Here is a 25,172-nt window from a genome sequence, read left to right as displayed (position 1 = left end):
GTACTTTTGTGATTTGACTTATAAAGGAAAGTTTCACAAGTAATTATCTTGTTTATAAATCTAATATGATTAGTGTAATACTATCTATACATTCTAGACATACAGCAGAAATATCTTGAGAATTAATTTACACAGTAGCTGAGAACAGACTAGATCAATTAAAAACATTTATTTGTATGTTTGGGAAAACAGACATTGCGTGGATTGGTTTGTTTTCAACTCTCTAAGTGCATTTCATTTGTGTGCATGTGGAGAGGAGAGGACAGCTGCAGGCATTGCGTCTCTCCTTTCACCATGTGGGTGTGGGGACTCTAGTTCATGTTACTGTTGCTGTGAGGAACACCACGACCAACACTTCCACATCACTGTTCATCACTGGAGGAAGTCAGGACAGGGACTCAGACAGGAAGGAACCTGGCGCAGGAGTCAATGCCGAGGAGTACTGCTTACCATCTTGCTCCCCATGGCTTGCTCAGTCTGCTTTCCTATAGAACCCAGGACAGTAGCCCAGAGAAGGCACCACCCACTATGGGCTGGGCCCTCCCCCACTGATCACTAACTGAGAAAATGCCCTACAGGCCTGCCTACGCCTAATCTTATGGAGGCATTTTCTTCATTGAGGTTCCCCCTCTCAGATGACTTAGCCTGTGTCAAGTTGACATAAAACTATCCAGCAGGGGATTAAACTGAAGTTGTCAGGCTTGCCAGGAGGGACCTTTACTTGCTGAGCTGTCTTGTTGGCTCTTGGTGGCTTTTTTAATGTAATGTTTTCTGTGATTATTGATATTGGGTTATTTTGTTTCTAGGTTGCTGCTAACACTCCAAGTATGTACTCTCAGGAACTATTCCAACTTTCTCAGTATCTACAGGTAACAGTAAATCTTGAGAACTCTCAGTCTTTAAAAGCAACTTAGATTTTATTTTGCCAGCTTGTAAATACAGAATCAAAAATATTGGCTGGAAACAAGAACACAGGAAATATCTTTTAAAGGAAGCATGAAGGCTTAAAATTAGATCTCAAGAAGAAAAAGGAGTCAGGATTGTTGTTGAGTCTAGAATAGATAAGCTTATGTACAAGAGAAATTTTTTCTTCCAGTACAAGAAGTGTTATTTCTTTTCTTCATTTATTTGGGCAGGATTATGGTTTTGGGTTGCTGAGGGGATTATGATGAGGGAATATGGTTTAAAGAAAACTTTGGTTTAGAAGTTTAGGGGTTGAAGTTTTGATCTTGATCTTGTTTTTTCTGCTCAGTTTTGTGACCTTCAGTGAATAGTTTTATTTGTGCAGGCTTTTAGTTGTCTTTAAAACTGTTGAATCAACACCAGTGATCCTGTGTCCTTTCGTTACTTGGGCAGTTAAAGGCATGTGCATCTGGAAAAGTACAGAGATAACCAACATATTAATTAGATCTCATTTTCCACCAAGCACCGTGCACTGCCATAGAAAACTAGTTTACACATTTGCACATCAGTGAAGTAGTTAAGAGCATGGGTTCTTCTAGCCAGAATTGATCAAGTTTAGCTACTTTTGATCCCTGGCTTTAACATCTGATCTCCCAAGACAGTTTATGTTTGTTTTTGTTTTTGTAGAGGATTTCTCTGTATAGCCCTGGCTGTCTGGGCTTTGTAGACCAGTCTGGCCTTGAACTCAAGAGAGCTGCCTGCCTCTGCCTCCTGAGTGCTGGGATTAAAGGCTTTAAAAAAGCCTTTGAACTTCATTTTCCTCATGTAGGCAATTGATAAGTAGTGCCACCTCTCCACATTATGAAGGGGATATGAATTAATATAAGTAAAGCACTTAGAGTAGTGCCCATAACATAAAATAAATGATGTGAATGTCATTGATCATTTTCATTCAATGGGAAGATGTATTAGTTTTTGTAGGTCTCTGAGAGAAAATGTTAAGATTAATGTTTCATTTCTGACATGAGAAATAGCAATGTCCATATAGATTCAATAATTGGCCTGATTCTATGCACTGTGCTTGCTTCTCATTGTGAACGAGATTCTCATACTTCTCCTTTCCCACCTTTTCTGTCAGTTCTTTGAACATCCATCCATATTTATTAACTCTTTGGGAGGGATTGTTCTCCCCCCCCCCACACACACACCTTTTTCTTGTCCTTGTATAATCCTCATTGAATTGATGAATCTCTAATGTAAACTGTGATCCCTTTGAGTAAAAGTTGAAATAGATGCATTTCATACCTTAGATCTAAAAGATCATTTTTCAGGAGAGCTACATTTGTTGTACTTTGGTTCATAATTAAGAAACTCATGGAAATGAAATTTTTAAAAGATGTAATAGCACCATCTAGTGGAGGTCGTTTCTAAAACTTTGGTTGGCTGATGGCTTTATCAGTAAAATATTTTGTATCTGTTACTTTCTGGATACTTAAAATAAAATATGATAAATAACCATTTTAATATGGAATATCTGATGATGGTGTTTTTATTAGATTCCTTAGTCTATATTAAAACAAAGTACTTCTGAGTCTACATTAGGCAAGATTTTCCCTAGTCATTGTTTATTAAGGATGTGGAGAGCAATAAATTAATGTTTTAAACCTTAAGTGCAATATTTGAAGCATACACTTTTCTTTGAGGTGGCTCAAAGATAGAATGCTGGTGTCCTTTGGGTATTTCAGGGATGTCAGAAGATGAAGCCAAAGCCACAGCTAAATAATGTGATGATTTAACCTTCACAGTCTATGAAGGGGATGCTGTTAGCAGCTGTCAGATGTTAACTACAGAGTAGTCTTGTTCTTCATTGTCTTTCATCATATTCATGTGTTCCTTTGACCCTTTAATTACATCTTAATTACATCAAGCTAATATTAATGGGCTCTTACATTTTGAATATTAATTACTCAATGACGTAATCAGGGAGAATCAGGATACCTGAAAATGCCATAAGCTGAGAGTAGTCTCTCTTTTAAATATAGGAGCATATATTTACATACCATTTTAGAAAGGAAAAGCTAAATGCTATTACTATTTTAGATGCCATGCTGTAGAATTGTTATAAAGTATCTTTGATGCTGACCAGATTGTTTTGCCTTAGTTTGAAATACATTTGTTTGAAGATACATAAATATTTCATAAATATGTGTGTATTTATGAAATATAAGCAGAAACAGAAACATTTGTTAGTTTTCTAATCTGCATTTTAAAACTTATTCTTTTTGTAAATTACCACTAAAAAGAAAACAGAAACCAGTAACTTATTTTCCATCCAGGGAAAAGTTTATTACATCTGTACTTGCAGTTCTGTAGATGGGCTAAAATAATGAGCTACATCCAGGGTGCAATATGAGAATATATTCAAACTATACTGAGTGTTATTCTTCAGAAGATCGTGCTGCTGACTGAGTTCATTAGAATTTCTTGTGTGATTTATGTTAGGAGGCCTTACATCGGGAACAGATGTTGGAACAGAAATTAGCCACACTTCAGCGGCTATTAGCCATCACCCAAGAGGCTTCAGATACCAGTTGGCAGGTACTCCATTTACTTTATATTCATGAAGCATCTAAACAGGTTTAATAGTTTTTTTTTTATGTGTTGAATGAATTAAAACCAATATTTTTGGCAAATAGAAGTAATGTTATTCCTTAACTAAAAAACAAATGTTGAAACAGCATTTTGTAGCAGATCTTGATTCATTTTCCAATTTTCTTTGTTTTGTTGGCAATAGAATCTGTTTGTTATACATGCTTTTTTTTTTTGTTACTCTAGGTTTTTACTTATATATAATTTTTTTTTCAACAGGCTTTAATAGATGAAGATAGACTCTTATCACGGTTAGAAGTTATGGGAAACCAGTTGCAGGCATGCTCCAAAGTATGTATTTAATCTCAGGTATATAAGGAAGAACGCAGCTCTGTAGTTTCCTTTTTTTGTTGAGTGTATGCTAAGACTTTTATATAATTCCACAATTCCTTTACATGTTTCTTATGAAAAAATTCAAGCATACCTGTAAGTGGGAAGAATTGTGTAATACATACCTGTGTCCAGTTCTAATTCCTTTTTCTTTTGCAGTTACTATTTATTGAAGAGGTTATTTGCTTTCTGGAATGTGATTCAGTCTATATTGTTACCGAAACACTTTTAAAGTTCTTTCTCTAGGCATAAAATAGTAGAGAGTTGATCTGGTGTAGATGTTATGGTACTTGTTTTTTTTTTTTTTTTCTTTTTCTTTTCCTTTGCCAATAAGACTTCATGGATAGTGTTGTTCTTCAGTCAAAGACAGCATAATGATTAGGTTGTTTTCCTTTTAGGATTTTGTCATTCATTGATGATTCTTCACTAAGTCCATTATTTCATTAAAGATGTTAACATAGTGATGTAATTCTACAATTCCTTCATTTACTTTAAATTATCAAAGATAATTTTTCTCTCATGAACCATTTTGTTCCCCGAAGTACATTTTCTACAGAAAAAACAGAATGAGTCCCACGCCCATTATTTACTAGTTGAAAAGAATAAATTGATACCCTTTTTATCTACCAGTGAATGACAATGAAGTGCTTTCTCTCTTGCTTAGACTTAAGTAGATTTGGTGTATTTTAGTCTATAGTAGTAGTTATCTTTGCTGATGATCAAATTGTCCAGAGTTTTGTCTGAGTAAACCTTTTAAAGTTGGCTGTCTGACTAAAACTAACTTTGATAACTTCCTGTGCCCATGCTAGACAGGATGCTCCATGCTCATCTTGTGTATTTCTTGTTCCAGACCTGGAGTCTTCCTTACGATGCTCTTATTACTTTTGTCTTAGCCATTGTTCTAAAATTTTTGCTTTTTATAGCGATGGTGCTTTTGATAGCAATGACTTTTATTCACAGGTGGAAATATGAAGGCTTCCACAGAACATGAGTAATTAATCTTAATATTTGAGAGAAATTAGTGCTTTTAACTCTTTCCTGATGGAATTAGTATAATTTCTGGAGGCATAACTTACTGATATAACTTTGAAATACAGATTTAGTTAATAGTAGGCCAACATTTGTTTTGGGGGGTACCTTAACATATAATTTAGTGTATTGTAATGTCTTTATTTCTTTCAAGGCATAAGTAACTTAGGGGTAATAGAAGTGTCTTCTATTCTAGAATCAAACAGAAGATAGTTTACGGAAGGAACTTATTGCTTTGCAAGAGGATAAACACAACTATGAAACAACAGCCAAAGAGTCCCTGAGGCGGGTCCTTCAGGAGAAAATTGAAGTGGTTCGGAAACTTTCAGAAGTTGAGGTATTTCATTTTTATTGTTATTACTTTTAAAGATTTTATTTTAAAAATTATGTGTCTGTGTGTAGTATGTGCATGGGTATGTGTGTGCAAGTGAAGTTGTCTATAGAAGTCTGAGGCTTAGATCCATTGGACTTGGAATTATAGGCAGTTTTGAGCCATCTGATGTAGATGCTGGGAATTGAACTATGTACCTTTGCTTAGTTTGGAACTTGCTGTGTAGAGCAGGCTGGCCCCAAATTCGCAGAGATGCACCTGCTTTTGTCTCCACAGTAGTGGATTTAAAGATGTCTGGTGGGAACTGATCTTTTGTCATAAAAGTATGCTGTCTTTTAGTGGAGGATGTTCACTGAGAACTTTACTACTTTACCTATCCTCTGCATCAGTGGTTCTCCACCTTCCTAATGCTGCAACCCTTTAACACAGTTCCTCATGTGGTGGTGACCCCCCAACCATAAAATTATTTCGCTGCTACTTCATGACTGTAATTAATTTTGCTACTGTTATAAATTGTAATGTAAATATTTGTGTTTTCCAATGATCTTAGGTAACCCCCCAAGGGGTCATGACCCACAGGTTGAGAACCATAGCTCTAGACTATTTTTGTGCTTTAGGAGTTTATGGGGGAGTTCTTCTAGGTTCTAGGAACAATCAAAATGTGATTCTTGGGACTGAGGGTTCAGCTCAGTGGGCATGTGCTTAGCATGTGTGAGGACCTGGATAGTTTGTATTATGACCTCATTTTATAGTATGGGCTTTATGTGCATTTTTGCTTAATTAATTTGACATACAAGTAAAGTTTCAAGCTGTATTGCTCTTTTCACATTAAAGTTACTTTAAAGATTGTTGACTTAGAGATGAGTATAATAGAGTATACTTTTTTTTTTTTTTTTTTTTTTTTTTTTCCCAGACAGGGTTTCTCTGTGTAGTTTTGCGTCTTTCCTGGAACTCCCTCTATAGTCCAGGCTGGCCTCAAACTCACAGAGATCCTCCTGCCTCTGCCGCCCTAGTGCTGGGATTAAAGGCGTGTGCCACCACCGCCCGGCAATTGAGTATACTTTTAATCATAGCACTTGGTAGTTTGAGGCAGGAGATTTACAATTTTTAGGCTAGCCTGGGCTCCATAGTGAATTTGAAGCCAGCCTGAGTAACATAGTCTTGCTTCAAAAACACATAGAAAAGGAATTGGTAGTTTTAAAATATTTTCAAGGCTAAAAGTCATATCGGTTGACCTTTTTAAAGTATAAATAATAGGTAGCTCTTTCTGCCCCCAACATTAATAAAAGAAATTCTTTGTTGTGTTTTAGTATATATGTGCCTGAAATAAACTGAAATTGTTTTGTCTTTTAACTCTGTTTTATATAAGTTTAGCCCAAATGTGGATGTAGAATAGTCCGTAGCTACACTTTTTACAAACTGAATTTATGATAAATTTTAAATAAGTACCCATTTACTCTAAATGAATTGCCTGTGAACTTGAATTGCAGAGAAGTCTGAGTAATACTGAAGATGAATGTACCCACCTGAAAGAAATGAATGAACGGACTCAGGAAGAATTAAGAGAATTAGCCAATAAATATAATGGAGCAGTAAATGAAATTAAAGATTTGTCTGATAAGTTAAAGGTATGTATATTAGTTCCTTTTCTACTGCCGTGAGAAAACATAATGCCCAAGACACCTTATAGAAGGAAGGATTTATTTAGGCTTAAGGCTCCAGAGAGTAAGATTGTTTCAGCATCATAGAGAGGAAGTATAGCACCAAGCAGGTGTGGTCACTGGAGCTGGAAGCTGAAAGCTCACTGGGACTGGCTTGAGGCTTATGAAACCTCAAAGCCTATCCCTATGACATATTTCCTTCAGTAAAGCCATACCTCTTAAACGTACCCAAACATCACTACCAACTGGGGACCAAGTATTCAAGCATAGAAACCTATGAGGGACAGTCTTATTCAAACCATTACAGTTTGTATTTAATTGACCTGAAAGCATGCTAAGCTCTTAGCATACTAACAGCTTAAAAGTTTATGCATCACTCAATAGTTGTTAATATAAATTTGGTAAAACTGAAAAAGTTGAAATTGATAGTGAAAATGGAATTCTCTTTAGCCCACCCTCCATTACTGTTGAAAATTGAAGTCCTTTAAAACAGATATACTTCCTCTAGATGGAAATATGGTGAGTGCTTCGCAATAGTCATCTTTGAGTGTTTGCTTCAGCATTACATAGATAAGATAGCAATGATACAGAAAAGAACACATCTTCTAATATCTACTTGGAAGTAGATGAGAATCAATATATGGATTGGTGAGATGGCTTAGAGTGTGGGCACTTTTCATGCAAGCTTTAGGACCTAAATTTGGTCATAGAACCCAGGGTGGAAGGACAGAAAGTCCCCAAAGTTGTCCTTTAATCTCCGTGTGAGAGCCATGGCACCCATGCACCAGACCTTAGTTATGCACAACACACACACATGTAAACACACAGACATGCAGGCGTATACACACAATAATAATAAATAATGATAATGATGATGATAATAATAATAATAATAATAATAATAGATAAATCATAAAGAGAGGCAATCAAGGGCCAGAATGAGATACATGTAGTAATAATAAATTATAAAGAGAGAATCAAGGCTAGAAAAAGATGTCTCCTAGGGTAAAGTTATGCAAGCCTCATTCCCAGGAGCCCATGTAAAGGTGGAAGGAATTGTCACCACAGAGTTGTGCTCTGATCTCCATGTGCACCTACCCATGCATCATATATGCATATGTATACACAATAATAATAAAGTTTTAAAAAAAGAATAACAAAATCTAATATAGTTTGATGCTTTTTAAAACCTACTCATTTTTAGGTCTTCTCAAAGTTAGGGACCAGCTGTTCATGCTGCAACAAACTCAAAGGGAGCTTGGAATAATCTCTTTGAACCCAGGTTGTCCTTGAGCCTGCAGCTGTGCTGTGGAGTCCGTTTTAGCTGCTGTTCTCTCTGGGACATTTGGAAAAATGGCATCAGACCATAATATAATCTCTACTTGATCCTTCAAAGTCTCGTGAAAGAATTGTTGAAAATTTTAATGTAATTCATATCTCTTGGTGGCTCTTGAAACTAGTAGGATGTCATGAGAGGGAAGGAAGAGATTGTGGGGGTTGGAGAGGAGAGAGGGTAATAAATGTATATGATATGAAAGCAGAGGGGAGACTGGGAAGAGGAAGGGAAACAGGCAGAGGGGCAGGAGTCATGGGGTGGGCAATGCAAATGAGGATAAATGCCTAGACACAAATGTATGAAGAATGCCACAGTAGAACACAGTACTTTGTGATATTAGCTTAAAAAATAATTAAAACAAGGGAAAAATGAGCCTGGCCTCAGTCGAGTGCCTACAAGATAGGTTTTTGTCAGAGAAGGCTGAGCATCACTTACCGTAGTTCTCAGGGAGATCTTGTCAAGAGAAATGTATTTGAAGGGTTTGTACCATCATCTTTTTAGTTTATAATTTTAAATTAATGTTCCATTTTAGAACGTACAAACAAGTTTAATAATAGATTTGGGGAATAAATATATTTTCCCCTTTAAAAACCATGGAGGATTTAATTTTGACTCTGTGTGTTTATCTCTTGGGCCTGCTTGTTTGCTCCTAAGTTTTTCCCTTCTCAGTGCCATGTGGTAGTGACCTCAGTGCAGATCACTTTTGACATCAAGTCTCTGTCTTTGTTTGCTTTAGAAATCAGCTTTATAAATATGTTCTGTAATTCGAATATATTCCTTGGAAGTATAAGTGAATAAAGTCAGTCCTTGCCTTGGGCTACTTAAAGCAAAGTGAGACTTTATGAAGTGACTGAAGATTCTTACTCAACAGGTAGCAGAGGGAAAACAAGAGGAAATCCAGCAGAAGGGACAAGCTGAGAAGAAAGAATTACAGAATAAAATAGATGAAATGGAAGAAAAAGAGCAGGAGCTCCAGGCAAAAATAGAAGCTTTGCAAGCTGATAATGATTTCACCAATGAAAGGCTAACAGCTTTACAAGGTAAGCTAGCTGATACAGAAATTGGTTTTGTTTGATTTTTGTTCTCTTTGTCTGTGAAATATCTTTTTCTTGGACTGTTTTTTACAGTACGGTTAGAACATCTGCAGGAGAAAACTCTTAAAGAATGCAGCAGCTTAGGTAGGTGTCACCTTACTTAAAGATGTTTTTACCGAGCTTCTGCCTGTTCACATTCACATTGTTTACTCTCACATTCGTCACTTCTTTCATTTGATATTTTACATATCAAGAATCAAAGGTTACACTTTTAGAAAACCTCCTTTTAAAAATTAATGATTGCCACCAGAGGGCACCATTGTTTAGTCCTTGAGACATGAGGTTTCTGCCTTTGAGATGGTCTTAAGACTGAACAGTAGTAGGATCCTCTTTCTTTTGAGGTTCTTTGGAAGGTCCCCAAACCTGAATCAATAACGAATGGCCACTTGAACTCTTCTTCTAAATATAGTATTCTATACAAAGTCAATGTGAGTAGGAATATGAAATGCTGTAATTATACTTGAAGCCAGTATTAAAGTTAACAATTTCTTTGATCAGGCAATGATATCCTGTCTTAATCCTAGGGATACAAGTTGATGACTTCTTACCTAAAATAAATGGGAGCACAGAAAAAGGTAGCGTAAAAAACTTAAATTTTTTTTCATGATATCCTTTTATCATTTAAGCAGGACAGAGAGCTAAATGCCTAGTGATTTTTAGTGCTTGGGATGAAACACATTTATAACTGTTCATATACCATTGAGTTTTGTCTTCTAAAATCCAGTTTCCCTTTATAGTCTAAGACACAAGATGTGATCTGTCCTCAGATATCCCTTGTTATGTGGAAATTGAGATAAGAAAATGGTGTTCATTGTTAGCCATGGCTTTTGTATGTGGCTCTTACCTTCCAAAGAGCTCTACTACTGTTTGTTCCTTCATGCTCGGCTCCAGGTCTCCATTTGCAGTGTGCGAGCTTATTTAATGTCCCACTGGACCCTTAGACACATGGAAACTACTTTCTCTACCCATCTGTGTTATTGATCAGAGAATGAGATTTCTCTAATCAGAAAAATCTTTTGGTAGTTTTTGGATGTTTGGAGTACTAAAGGAATAAAGTTATGTGCAGTGCATACTGCTGTGCTTATCATCTCATTTTAATACACAGGAGTTAGAAGAAGATATCAAGGTCAAAAATAGAACTTCTAATGAAACTTTTTTTCCACATATCAGGGTATATCTTTATCATCCATGGCAAGGGGTCAAAGTTAATTAGTTTCTTTTGATTTGTTTTAACTTAAAAATGGGTGAGTTGGAGAGGTAACTTCAAGAGTTTTCCTAGTTTATGCCTTGGATTCAATTCCAGCATTACAAAAAGGAAAAAAAAATTCTTATAGTAACTGCCAAAGCAGGTCCAGATAATTGTGTATGTGTGAGCTATATGGCCATGGTGTAATATTGCATATATTAAGCATTTTAGAATTCTAGAGAAAAAAATTATCCATTGCTATTTGACTACTCTATGTGTTTTGTAAAATGCCTTAAGTTTTTCAGATTCGAATTTCTGAGTTTCAATTTGAGAAATTTTAAAGGTGTAGTTTATATTCATTTTAACCAAAACTTTATTGCTATTCATTAAAAGTATTTAGCAAATTTTGTTAAATGAGTTAATCTTTGGAAGTACTTATTTTCCTTAAATGATTTTGTGTTTTCCATGATTATTTTGCTTGTCTTTTCCTTTCTGATTGTATACTTTTTAATAAATCCGTTATTTCCTTGAATAAGTGTCAAGTGTTACATTAATGCAAACTGAGAACTTTTATTTTTTTCAATTAATAATCTTTATATATATACAAAACCATATTTTAACTAGAGTTGTCAAATTACTATGTAAAAGTTTGCCAGAAAATTTAGACTAGTAGACTGCTTTCCTATTAGTGAGTAGTCATAGATTCCTCAATTTAATATTAAAATAAATTTTGTATATTGTTCTGGGAAACTCCTTGCTATAGTTATTCCATTGTTAAAGCATTTGGGTCTTTGTTGACAATAAATTAAGTAGCGTGAGAATGACTATTAGGGCATTTTGACAGTAAGTTTTTATGTATACACAAATCTCATTATGCCACACTTTGTTGTGGAATGGACTTTGTAGTAGGATAATTTACCTTTTCAAACATCACCAAAGTTCTTAGCCATAGAATTTTTAAGTTAGCATCACGCTTTAAGTAGTAGAGAAAATACTAAGTATAGGTACAAGAGGAAATGTCAGCAGTGTCTAGAGATGTTATAGTTCATACTTCTTCCAGTGAACTCTTTTTAAAATGACTTAACTTTTTTACAAGCACAGATTTTATACCATAAATTTTTGTTTCATTTTTAAAATAAGGATTATTTAAATATATATTAAAATAGAGAATAGTGTTGTCTAGAAGCAATATGAGAATAATTGTAAAATTTAAAATTTTCTGGTAACTACAGTAAAGTTTAAAAAGAAGCAAGTAAAAACACATTTTAATACTAAATTTTATTTAACCAACAATATCAAAAATGTTATATAAACATTTAACCAGTACTTTAAGATTATTAATGAAGCAGTTCACATTAATTTTCCTTAGGTATTTGAAACATGTATTTATTTTATGCTTACCACATATCTCTGTTAGAATGAGCCACATTTGAATGCCTTGGTGGCATGTTCAATTAATGGCTACAGTAGCATAACTACAACATGGGTATAGAGAAAACTGTAATCCATAGAAAACTCATTTATATAAAAAATTCATTATTGCCGGGCGTTGGTGGTGCACGCCTTTAATCCCAGCACTTGGGAGGCAGAGGCAGGCGGATCTCTGTGAGTTCGAGGCCAGCCTGGGTTACCAAGTGAGCTCCAGGAAAGGTGCAAAGCTACACAGAGAAACCCTGTCTCGAAAAACCAAAAAAAAAAAAAAAAAAAAAAAAAAATTCATTATAAAAAGAATGGTTCTTTATGTTTCTGTGTTTGTCTTTTTTCCATTCCTTTAACTTTAACCAATATCATAGAGACTAGTTTTCCTTCCAATAAACATCTGATTTCTTTTGGATTACCAGTGATAATATGTTCTGTATTTGTGTCAACTTAATCTCTAACGGCCTGAATTCAAGTAATATACTATTAAATGTAATGCTTGACGTGCTTTATATAGACTGTGACATTGTTGTCTGATGCATGTAAAAGGTGCTTTTGATATGGCACATATGTATTTACTTTTTTACTTTAATAACAGAAGTTATCTAAGCCAGTATACTTAATATTTTCAGGGTTGGGTTCAGATATTAAAAATATAGTACATAGGGCACTGGAGAGATGGCTCAGTGATTAAGAGCACTGACTGCTTTGCCAGAGGACCCGGGTTTGATTCCTAGAACCCACGTGGCAGCTCACAACCACCTCTAACTCCAGCTCCAGGGGATCCATCATCCTTTTTATGACCTTTTGGGTTCTTCTATGTAAAACTAGAATAGATAAAGGGTGATCTTTGAGTAACATTGAGTGTTGTGGTTACTATTCTGTTGCTCTGTAGAAGAGATACCATGACCATATATGTAGTTGAAGAAAACATTTAATTGGGGCTTTGCAGTTGCAGAGGATGAGTCTATGCCATCATGGCGGGAAGCATGGCACAGGCAGGCATGGTGCTGGAGAAGTAGTAGAGAGCTTATATCTGATCTGCAAGTTCCATGCCAAGAGAATGTGAGACAGGACTTGGCTTGGGGCTTTTGAAACCCAAAAGCTCACCCCCAGTGACACAGCTTCTCCAACAAGGCCACACCTCCTAATCTTTCCCAAGCAGTTCCATTAATTGGGGGCCAAGCATTCAAATATATGAGCCTATGGGGCCATTCTCATTTAGACCACCTGTGGGGATTCCCAGTTTTGAATAAGAGTCACCAGAAATTGATTAATATTGGTCTGAAATTTGGTTTCAGATAGTGTCAAAAAGGCCTTTAGGTATGTTCAAGTTTGTTTCCAAGTAAGCTTTTAAACTTTTTGGTAAGCATACATGAAGGTTTCTGACGTTTTTGTGCGTATATGCCCTTCCTTCTTTGCCTCTTCCCTGATTCTCTTTCTTTCCCCAGTGGTTCCGTTTGCTTTCATATCAAGTAAATGAGTGGGTTTAAGCTAGAACACACAGAGAAATGGTTGTCTTTTTCCCTGTTATCCTTTCAAGCTACTTCCTCACCCTACATAATCGCTTCCTACTTTCACAGCACGTATGTTAGATATACATGTAAGTCTAGATTTTACATATGAAAGAAACTTGTGCTGTTTGGCCTTCTGAGTCTGGCTTATCTTGTTTAACATGCCAATCATCAGTTCCATCCATTTTCCTGCAGATGTTCTAATTTCATCTTTATGACTGCATAAAACTGTCACATATATGAACTATATTTTCTTTACCTACCCAAACACATTTTTACACTTAACGTGATATTGTATAGTTTGAGTTTTGAAAGTGTTGTTATAGTTTAGAGTTTATGTAAACCAACTTTTTTTTTTTTGGTTTTTCGAGACAGGGTTTCTCTGCGTAACTTTGCGCCTTTCCTGGAGCTCACTTGGTAGCCCAGGCTGGCCTCGAACTCACAGAGATTCGCCTGGCTCTGCCTCTCGAGTGCTGGGATTAAAGGCGAGCGCCACCACTGCCCGGCTTATAGTTTTTTTTTTTTTTGTTGTTGTTTTTTTTTTTTTTTTTTTTTTTTTTTTGGTTTTTCGATAAACCAACTTTTTACCTTGACATTTTCTAATATACTGGGGGTTTTCGTTAGCTTGTTGACAAATCCTATTTGTTAAAATTACTTCTTTAATTCCAGATTTTTGTTGCAGTTAACTTTTCATTTTTTTTTTTTCCATTTGGGGCTGTACTGAACTTTTTATGCATCTCTCTAAAACAAAAATTATTTATCTTTCTCCCTGTTTTATCGTGGGCTCTTTGGGTACTGTGTGACTAGGTAAAGGAAAAAGACAAATTGGAAAGTTTCAGAAGGCAATTAACAGGAAAGATGTCAAGAGGCACTGTCACAACAGTGAGTTGTGACAAATGTACATAAGAATATAAGAGAGAAGTGGGTGGGCTGAGGTGGAGAAGAGCAGGAGTTGGTGGTGAGAGCAGAGCTCAGTCCAGGTTTCAGTGCGTTTAGACCTTCCTGGTAGTGACCATGTTGGAGCACAGTCTTTTAACACTAAACCTTCGAGAATCTCCTGTGTACTTTTGAAAGACACGGATATGTAACTAAAGAATGTTATCTGGATTTACAAGTTAGCCTTTGATCTTTGAAATAGTGAAGACTGTTGTAAGAAAAGGGCTGGAACTCTTTAATTACTGTGTTAATTTTTAATTTTCTCCTTTTTAAATCTACTTTTTACAAAACTGGATTATATCTGATGTAAGCAAAACCATTAATGAAGCTCTTGTTCAACTGTGTAAAACATGAGAATTTGGGTGGAGATAAATAATATAATGTTGTAATGGTATATATGGTATAGATTAAGGTACTTAAAATGGGAAGCTGTTTGTGAAAATGAATGTATAAAAATAACTATCTCATCAATTCCTTAAAATTAAAAAAAAATTATTGTATGGTAACCCCCTCCCCAACTTTTTTTTTATATTTTATTTTTTTTATTTTACAATACTATTCAGTTATACGTAATAGCCACAGATTCCCTTTTTTTTTTTTTTTTTTTAAAATAAGGCTCATATTGTAGTTCAAGTTCTCTTGAAAGTCACTGTGTGGTTCATGTTGGTCTCAAACTCATGGCAGTCCTCCTGCCTCATCCTCCTGAATGTTGGAATTTCAGGCATACGCTACCATGCCTGGCTGATTTTATACCTTCTTAAAGTTTTTACCTTTTACATCTTAAGACCAACAGCTTTGAAGAGAGACTGTTAGAAAAGGAAATTATTTCAATAATAAAAACACAAATATCACTTAAGAGGATTTGCAAACCTATCATGGAGAAAGGTACATATGAAAAGTGGAAAAAGCTTTTTAAAGCAATATATTTGTTTTGTTTGTTTTTTTCAGCTCTTCGGATAAAAACTGCACCTTTAAAAGCCAGCCATTCAGAGGAAACTAGTGATTATATAAATTACAACTTTCAGTTATTGAACTCTAAAATATGTGTTAGAATATAGCCAACTTTATTAGTCCTTTTCAATTACCTGTGTTAAAATATTTCATTTTTTTAACCTTTGCTGTTGTTTATTTCAAGACAGCAACAAACTATGTCCTTAAAAGGTCTTTCTTTCTTTATTAGAGCACTTGCTTTCAAAGAGTGGCGGGGACTGCACTTTTATTCATCAATTCATAGAATGCCAGAGTGAGTAAAGAGTATTTTTCTCATTGATTTTAATGAAATCAGGCACTGAGATTAAGAAGTCAGAGGAAAAACAAGGAAATCAATGTATTTGTTGTAGTAGAAGTGTGCAAGTAACTATCTTCAGGCGTCAGCAAACCTGTTTGTTTTTCTCTTTTGAGAAAAGTATTCTTATTGCAGTTGCCTCCACATATGGAGCAGAGCAGATCATATTGGTGGCCCCTAAACACACACACACACACACACACACACACACACACACACACACACACACACACACACACACACACACACCCGTGTGCACAGAAACACAAAGGAAGAAATTTCAAGCTTGCTAATTAAAAGTCATTTATCAGGGGATAAAACAGACTGTCTGGAGTGTGAAGTACCTAAAGTTTATCTTTCTAAGGATGTTTATTTTTATGTGTGTGGTTGTTTGTTTGTGTGTTTGTGCACCATGTGTATGCAGTACTTTCAGAGGCCACAGGAGGGCTTCAGATTACAGATTTCAGAGGAGGATTACAGAGAGTTGTGAGCCACCATGTGGGCACTGGAAATCAAACCCAGGTCCTCTGCAAGAGCAGCTTTTAACTGCTGACCCATCTCTCCTGCTCACACCTAAACTTTCTATGTTGGTACTTGATGAAGAAATATTGACAATACGCCTTCTTTATTCAAGATTTAGTTCTATCACAGATTGAATTTTGAGATTCTTAAATACACGTCTTAGATTAAATGAAGCTATTAAAAACAAAATAGTCTTTTGGGAATCTTGGCTCCACTGATGGCCCTCAGTATAGTATAAGATTTTTATTTTAGGGCATGGGTAGCAATAAGTTGTTTCACACCTGGTTTTGCTGACCACTGTTCACAAGCCCCCAAAGGCTGTCTTTAGGAATATTTAAAGTAGGCTGGCTCTTGGTGATTTAGACCCCTCCTGAGTTCTAAACACAATGCAGTGAATCCTTTTTATTTGAAAACCATATAGCATTTTAAATCTCTAGCAGAAAGTAATGACATTTTCTTGGTGGTGTTAGTAACAAGTAAAGGTTTCCATATATACTGGAGTCTGGTTTATACGTATACTCTTTCATGTCAGGCAAATACTCTCAAACATTTTTCCTTTTCTCTCCTTCTGAAATGACTGGTTTCCTAGTTTTTTATCCATATCTCATTTTGTGGCTGTCCATGAGTATATGTTTGCCCCATTCTTAACTCCAGGACAACTTGAGGTTATAAGGGCCACACCTCGAATTAGAGCATGCACTTTCAGTGAGTCACACTTATAACTCCCAGGAGATATTTAGAAAAAACATGTAATTGCACTAAATGCTTTTAGAAGAGCTGCTGTTTTTATTTTCCCTCTCAGTTTTAGATGCTGCAATAAAATAAAATTTAAAGTTATGTAAGGTAGTTTATCTAATAAATGTACCATATTTCCAAACTTTTAATACTTGTGAACCAAAGACTGGTGCTTTTTATTTTATTTTATTTTTTTTAAACTTTCTGACTACTGCATATCACTTATGGGAATTGGGACAGTGATTTCTTTGGGGCAAGATGATTCATAGCCACTGAAATCAGCAAGAGGACATAAATTTAAACCCAGACCCTAGAAGAAATCATATATATATGTATATATATCCTTTAGAATACATATATATATATATATCCTTTAGAATTTGTGTTTTGAGCCTAACAAATGAGAGGATATTCCAAAGAATGTTTTGCTGAGTTGTAACTTTCAGAAGTCCTTATTTTGTTAGTAACAAATAAAAGTCACAGACCTTATTCTTATTACTTGTGCATTTAAGAAAGGAAACGAAAAACCTGTTTAAATGTCTCGTTTATATTACACATTCAATTTAAAGTAATATAAAGTATAACTGTAGTTTAATATTTATTTTAAATGAAGAAAATCTGCTTAGAGATTTTTTTTTTATTACATCATACTGATGTGGGAAAATGAGCCACCAGCAAGCATTAAGAAAACAGAAGTTATAGAAGTTACAGCAAATCCCCTCAATGAGAATGTTAACCCATCAAGTGATGTCCATGGAGACCGTGTGACTGCATGGGAAAATACTGAACCTCTGGTCCACAGAAGGAAAGGCAGAATATAAACCTGGTTCTTGTATACAGAGGCAGAGCAAAGATCAGGAAGCAAAACAGAGGGGCTCCTGCACATCTGGATTTTTAATGCAAATAGTGAAAGGTTCAACTCTGTTTGAATGTCTAAGAGGGGCTTTGTTAGAACGTGGTTTCTGACTTTTAGGTAGCAACAGTTTGCTTTTGATGATTCCAGATGTTATCTCAAATTTTCCAAATTAATTTGGCTCCTAAATATATGATTACTGGAGCAAGGGTTACCTCTAGCCTTGTTTGTTGTTAGAAGGGCCATGTAGACATTAAGTTTAATGAGTATTACCACAAGCAAGGAGATCCAGCAAACCTTTTGCTCAGGTAAACTTACCAAAAGAGTTTTAGAGTAGTTTGGAATTATGTATTGACAGCCATACACAATCTCTTTTGCTGTTTTTAAATGGCTAGGCATCTTAAGTTGATTGGTCTCTATCACAAAGTATGTATTCAGTATGTGTGCAGTATTATGTTAGATTTTTGTTTCCAGTCTTTTGAAAGGCCAATGTCCATACCTTGTCTTTATTATTTACTGGGCTTATGTAACATAAAGTCAATGTTTTAAAAACTAAAAAAGCACATGATTTGCTTCTATTGGATTCTTCATCTATATTAATATGTAGGGAAATATTCAAACTTACCTGCATGAACCTATAAGAGAGCAGCTTGATTTTGTAGAAATTAACAGAGCAGGAACACATTTCAATGTTTTCCTTGTATGGAAAGTCAGAGTATATTTAAAAAAAATTCTTTTAGAGAATAGCTGTTAATCCTAGGGAAAGAAGGAGGGCTTTAGACAGGTTTAAGTATAACCCTTTGCAATTCCCAATCTGTAAATATTCTGTATAAAATTATATAAAGTCTGAAATTATCAGATAGCTTCATTAAAACTTGTTAAAAAGCTTTTAGCAAGAACTTATCTTCAGGAATGGAGGGTTTTGGAAGGACTTAGTTCCTTCCGTCTTCCTGTAAACTTTAGTTACTTCAGTACTTGAGGTTTACTTTATAAACCTAATAGATGCATTGACACTTGCTGTGTTTTGCCAAAGTTGCTGTCTGGGCTGACATATTACCCATGTGTGTTATTTGGATCCATGAACTCTGTCATTTGACTAACTTAACTTGAATGCTGTGTGAAAAGATGAAGGAGGAAACTCTTAAGGACATGAGGACATGGAGACCTAAGACCCTTCCTTGAGCACAGGGAAAGACAATGTTCTCTGGACAGATGCCTGCCTCTTTGGTGTCTCTGGCTGCCCTGTGTCCTCACAAGGGGAAAGATTTTGCTGCTGGATGCCAGAAAACTTTCCTCTCAGAGAGTCTGCTTTGTAGAGACAGACTAGACTCATCTCCTTGATTGTATTACCAAGTGCCCTGAAGTGAAATTCATGCCTTTATATTCTTAAATCCATGTTTGTTTTCATTATCCTCAGGTGTTTTTTATTTTACTGTATGCAAAAAAATTTTCTCTGGCCCCATCCTCATTTTGAAATTATAGTCAGTTTCTGCAGGCTTCTTCCATTACCTTTTTCTGGACAGGACTTCACTCTCATTGAAACTGAAGCCTTATTTAGAGGAATCCAGTGAATCCGGGTTGCTGGGTAACTCAATATTTACTGTGCATCACTCTATGAGGTTAGCCTCAGGACAGGCTCAGGGTTATTTGAGTACATACTCTACTTGAAACAGATTTTTAAACTTCAGTTTAAAAAATTTTTATTTGTCTAAACCTGATCAGTTTATTTATGATAAAGAACAAGTAATTGTGGTTCTATACTCAAGGTAGTTTATATCCCCATCATAGGAAAATGCTGCTTTGTTCAGAGTTTGGTGTTGCTAATATTTGATCTTTTTGTTCTTAGTTCATCTGGTTTAGGATACACTGAAGGTTGTTGGCAGCTCTTTTAACACTTGAACTGCCGGAAGAGAACAATTGTAAATTAACTCCAACGCTATCTTTGCAGAAACACTCCTTCTGTTCTTGAACTTGGTCTGTTTTTACTAAGTTGTTATCCTGTCTTTGAGTTCTGAATACTTTTCTCTCTTGCTAGTTCCTCCTTTCTCTTGTTTTAAAACAGCTTCCAGAATGTCTTTTATAGCAAGAATTGCTTTAACTAATTTTACTTCACCAGAAATGAATACCAGTGTAAATATCTGAATTATTAAAATGTAAATGTGGAGCCCCTTCTATGAAATTCTGAAGGTGCGTTTCTACTAGTGAGTTGCCATTCTCTGAGAAAGATTAGTTGCTGGCTTGATGTTGAATACTAATTATAATTTAATTATATCTTAATATTAATTATAATGAGTTTATTTTTGGTATTTGCTTTTTTAAAAAACAACTTTTTGAGTCACTTTGGCTCATTTCCAAGAATATATAATATTATAATATAAGAGGAATCTTGATGTGATTTTTCACTGATAGTGTGATTCCTGGCAAAATAACTGCCTTTAGCCTTAATTCCTTCATTTACAAAATGAGGTGGTAGTACCTATCTCATGAGATTATTCTGAAACTTAGTTGAGACTATATTTTCAGGTGCTCTCTAATCTTGGCACATAGAAGTGCTTGTAAACTAGGAGGGAGGAGACACATATATGTTTGGAACTGTGTAGACAATCAGCAGAGGCTTTTCCTACAGTAGCCTGTTTCCTCCTTCTCTATCCCAGGCATGTAGCTTGGTGGGCCAGCTGAGCTAGCTTTGTTTTTCATGTTGCTGTAATATCTTCTCAGAATCTAGAGTTACTTTTTAATTACCAGGATGCACGCATTACAGAATTTTGATGGCCGGAATGTTTGCTCTCCTGGCCCCTTCCGCTTCCCTTTGACTACGCACTTTGTTCTTCATTTTGTACCACACAGTAATGTGGTACGTAAGTTGTTCCTGTGAACCAAGAAAAAGTTTAGTTCTCCTCTGTTAGCTTTGGGCAGATTCAGTAGCTCTTGTAATTTTATTTTCTGATACTTTTTGGCTAAACTCAGTGCTTAGTTGATGGTTCCCTATGTAGTTAAGTTATATTGTCAGTTCTGCTCCCCAGAATAAGCTCCTGGTAGAAGTGTCCAAGGAAATATGTCAGATTAAAATTCAAGGATGTTCACAGGAACAGTGTTTATAATAGTTCAAAACTGGAAACAACCCAAAGACTTTCATTGTAAGTGAATAAATGCACTGTGATCTATTGGGTGAAAGAAGGTTAACTTGTAAAAATACACACTATAGCATTCAAGTTTTCTTTAGTCAGCTATATCTGGGTAGTGTGTGTAAAGCGATGTGAGTGCACAGGGAGATAGGTAGCTCTGTTGGTAAAGTGCATGGTGCACAAGCATAAAGACCAGAAGGATCTCTAGCAGCAGAGTGGAAAGCGGGGCATGTTGGCCCACCCCTGTAATCCCAGAAATGGGGAGGCAAAGACAGAAAGATTCTTGGGATGTGTTGGCCAGCTGGTCGAGCCAAATGGTAAGCACCAGCTTCAGTGAGAAATCATCTCTCAAAAAACAATGTGGAGAGCAACTGAGGAAGGCACCCAGTGTAAATCTGTGGCTTTCATATGCGTGTGCACACATGTGCATGTATACTCGCACATGAGCACACACACACACACACACACACCAAGAAAGGGAGGAAACAAATACATGTGCAAGAGTATTATTTTTTTTCTTTTTAAATTTTATTTATTTTACAATATAATTTAGTTCTACAAATCAGCCACGGATTCCCTTGTTCTCCCCCCTCCCGCCCCCCCTCCCCTTCCCACCAGCCCACGCCCCCATTCCCACCTCCTCCAGGGCAAAGCCTCCCCCGAGGATTGAGATCATCCTGGTAGACTCAGCCCAGGCAGGTCCAGTCCCTTCCTCCCAGACTGAGCCAAGTGTCCCTGTATAAACCCCAGGTTTCAAACAGCCAACTCAAGCACTGAGCACAGGACCTGGTCCCACTGCCTGGATGCCTCCCAAACAGATCAAGCAAAGAACTGTCTCACCTATTCAGAAAGGCCTGATTCAGTTGGGGGCCCCTCAGCCATTGGTTCATAGTTCATGTGTTTCCATTCGTTTGGCTGTTTGTCCCTGTGCTTTATCCAACCTTGATCTCAACAATTCTCGCTCATATAAACCCTCCTCTTTCTCATCAATTGGACTCCCAGAGCTCCACCCGGGGCCTAGCCATGGATCTCTGCATCCAGATCCCTCAGTCCTTGGATGGGGTTTCTAGCACGACAATTAGGGTGTTTGGCCATCCTATCACAGAGGTTCTGTCTCATAGAAATTCATTTTATAAACACCCATACCTTTTTAATAATGCTCTTTAGTGTATGTTTTTTCACAATAAATACATATGACTTAAATGTGAAAATATCCAGCTGTGGTGGCACGTGCCTGTCATTGTGGCACTGAGGAGGCTGAGATAAGAGGCTGCTTGTGCTAGGATAACATGGCCTCCCTCCATAATGAGAAGAGGAGGGACAAGAGCAAGAGTGATAGCCCTTCTCTCACACCGACCATGGATGCTTTAAAAAAAAAAAAAGCCCTCTACTCTGTCTCTTTCAGTTGTGGCAAGTCAGATACCTGCTTCAAGATCTGAAGTTATGTTACATGGAGGTTCTTCCTTTGGATCTCTGATGATGGGTGGGGAGGTAGATAGGACCAGAAGCGGAGATCTGGTTCCTCTCTTTGGATTAAATGTATTACAGTAGAGTTTTGTGTTGTTGGAGGTTTTTTGTCTTGTTTTGTTTTTCACTTTCTCAAAACGAAAAAGGAGAGTTTTGAGTAATACATTATAATCTTTTGATAGGTTTCTTATTCTATTTATTTATTTGTTTGTTTGTTTGTTTGTTTGTTCCAGGACAGGGTTTTTCTTTGTATTCCTGGCTATCTTAAAACTCGATCTGTAGACCAGGTTGGCCTTAAATTTACAGAGATCTGTCTGCCTCTGCCTCCCTAGTGCTGGGACTAAAGGCGTGTACCACCACTGCTTGGCTGTGTTTTTTGTCTTTAAAACAATCAGTACAGTTGAGAAAAACCAGAAGATTTATATTCCTATAATTAGGCAGCTATAAAACCTGTCAGATTTGTGTTAAGATGCCTCCCCACTTTCATTAAACTGATTTCCTTGATTTATCATGTCTTTGTTATCCTGGTGCATAGTAATATTTGAAGGAATCGTTATATTCCCACCAGTAGTTTATAGTGAATAGAGGAAGTTAGAGATAATGGGCAGCTTCAGCATCCTGTCAAAGAGATTTAAATAAAGAACATTGTAAGGAGAGGAAGGACACCAACATCATTTAGAAGAAAGGGAGAGAATAGAAATTCAGCTTTAGCCATGGTGAGATTAAGTCCCTGTGGGATTCTGGGTGAAGATATCTAGAAAGTAGAGAATAGAGTTCTAGAAACTAAGAGAACATGTGACTTGCTACCAGCATTTAGAAATAGTTCAATTGCAGGTAATAAAGGCTATGAAACAATGAGTTTTATTGACATTCACAAAAATCTTGGAGACTAAATACATATATTTAAATTATAGCCCGATGGAGAAAAGGGCAATGAAAGGCTGAGAAAGGAGTGGACAGGCATATGAGAGTGCATGGGTGGTGTCCAGAAGTAAAAGTAGTTTTTAAAAGGCAGATATAAATGCTTGATTAAATACAATGAGTGAATCCATATATAACAAAAGACTTAAAAAGTCACAGCAACAAAGAGAATGGAAGAAAAGACATAGATGTTAACCAACTATTCAAACAGTCAAAAAATCGTGTGTAAGAGATTGGGATTCTGCTCTGTTTGCTACTGTTCAGGGAGTAGGGAAGTGAAACCCACAGCTCAGACACCAAAGACACTAGGGTCCATACAGGTACCATACTCATACGTCTCCTGAACTGCTGTGTGTCCTGTTCATACTTCTACAACTTTGTCAGGTTTGAATAGAAGAGAAACAGGAAAATATGACCGGGGAAGAAACAGGGAAAATATATAAAACAGAAGAAAGCTTTTTAAAATGTAATTATTTTTTCAGAAAGTTAGATGTTTCATAAGTAAAACAAGGAAAAGATGATATTGTCACTTAAAAGGTACAGTGCAAGTAAAATATTTAAATAGTGTGATAAATCAGTAGAAGAATTTTTAAATCAGTAAAAGGGTTTTAAAAAGTAAATATTCTAGAAAATAAAAATGATAAGAATTTTTAAGTAAAATTTTTATTTTTTAATTTAAAATAAGAAATTATGCTGAAGATGTTACATGTGCATAATAAATTCAGGTATGAGACAAGAGGAAACTGGGATGTAGGGAAGGAGAGAGAGAGGGAGAGGGAGAGGGAGAGAGGATATGATTATACTTACCAGTAAACAGAATAAAATAATTCCCCCACTGAAAGGTATTGGAAGTTCATCACACACTGTGTCTAATCCAGACCCCAAGGCACATACTGTATTGTTCATTTATATGAAACATCCAGGGTAAATAAATCAAGTGATGGAAAGCAAATCTGGACCTGCCAGGGCCTGGAGAGGTACATGGGGGAATAAATGCTTAATGGCTTCTTTTTGGGTGATGAGATGTTTTCGATTTATGAATGTACTAAATATTATTGAATTATTCCTTTAAAATGGATAGGCCATGTGAATTTTAGTTGAGAGAGAGCAAAAAATAATGCTGTTGGACATAAGGCCAGTGGTATAGTACCCTGAGTTCTCTCTATAAGTATAGGAGCTAGAGTAGGGTAGGGGAATTTAAGAACTTCAAGGATAAAGAGAAGATTCATAGTAAGCAAAATTATAATGTGGCAGTCAATAAACCCTGAAATTCTTTTTTTTATTGTTTCTCCCTCTCTACTTTCTAAACTCTTATATTCCTTTATTTATTTATTTAAAAATTTTTATTTTTATGTTGTGTGTATGATTATTTTGCCTACATGTGTGTATTTGTACTATATGCATGCCTGGTGCCCATGGAGGCCAGAAGAGAGTGACAGATCCTCTGGAACTGGAGTTACAGATGGGCATGCCACCATGTTGATAATGGGAATGGAACCAGCTCTTCTGCAAAAACACATTCTCTTAATCACTGAGCAATCTCTGGATTCATAATGGCTAATCTTTCAAGCATTTATTTCTTGTTTATACTGCTTGTCTGTTGTGATGAGAACACTTTGTGTCACATCATTACTCAAGGTTTATGAAGGTTAATAGTCTTAACCATGATGTTGCCTTCTCAAAAGATGATTCTAGAGTTCCTGTAATGTGGGGTGGGTGAGGGTGGGAAGTAGGAAACTCCCATCGTCTCGTAAATGCTTTGGCCTGGCTCGTCTAGGTCTTATAAACCTTTCTCAATGCCACAGAATTGAGGTGTGTCATCTCCAGGTACCGAGAAAGGACAGGCAGATCTGGTATTGTAAGCACTAGAAATCCT

The 25,172-nt window shown here is 36.2% G+C and overlaps 1 protein-coding gene across 39 annotated transcripts in view; it reads left to right on the top strand.

Moving 5' to 3' along the window:
- Positions 1 to 25,172, top strand: part of Slmap (sarcolemma associated protein) — a 144,746-nt gene that overhangs the window by 81,817 nt on the left and 37,757 nt on the right. For 8 of the 39 annotated variants that reach the window (XM_042284455.2, XM_042284463.2, XM_042284446.2 and 5 more), the window contains exons 5-12: positions 807 to 869; positions 3,406 to 3,501; positions 3,772 to 3,843; positions 5,108 to 5,248; positions 6,733 to 6,870; positions 9,111 to 9,279; positions 9,367 to 9,417; positions 9,858 to 9,908. In XM_042284455.2, the coding sequence (XP_042140389.1) occupies positions 807 to 869; positions 3,406 to 3,501; positions 3,772 to 3,843; positions 5,108 to 5,248; positions 6,733 to 6,870; positions 9,111 to 9,279; positions 9,367 to 9,417; positions 9,858 to 9,908 (781 nt within the window). Of the gene's footprint in view, positions 1 to 806; positions 870 to 3,405; positions 3,502 to 3,771; positions 3,844 to 5,107; positions 5,249 to 6,732; positions 6,871 to 9,110; positions 9,280 to 9,366; positions 9,418 to 9,857; positions 9,909 to 15,568; positions 15,632 to 25,172 lie in introns of all 39 variants that reach the window. The other 31 variants (XM_042284445.2, XM_076544083.1, XM_042284454.2 and 28 more) reach the window with 7 other exon arrangements.

Source organism: Peromyscus maniculatus, chromosome 9, assembly GCF_049852395.1.
Source record: "Peromyscus maniculatus bairdii isolate BWxNUB_F1_BW_parent chromosome 9, HU_Pman_BW_mat_3.1, whole genome shotgun sequence".
Classification (NCBI taxonomy): domain Eukaryota; kingdom Metazoa; phylum Chordata; class Mammalia; order Rodentia; family Cricetidae; genus Peromyscus; species Peromyscus maniculatus.
This window is presented reverse-complemented; position numbering and strand designations above follow the sequence as displayed.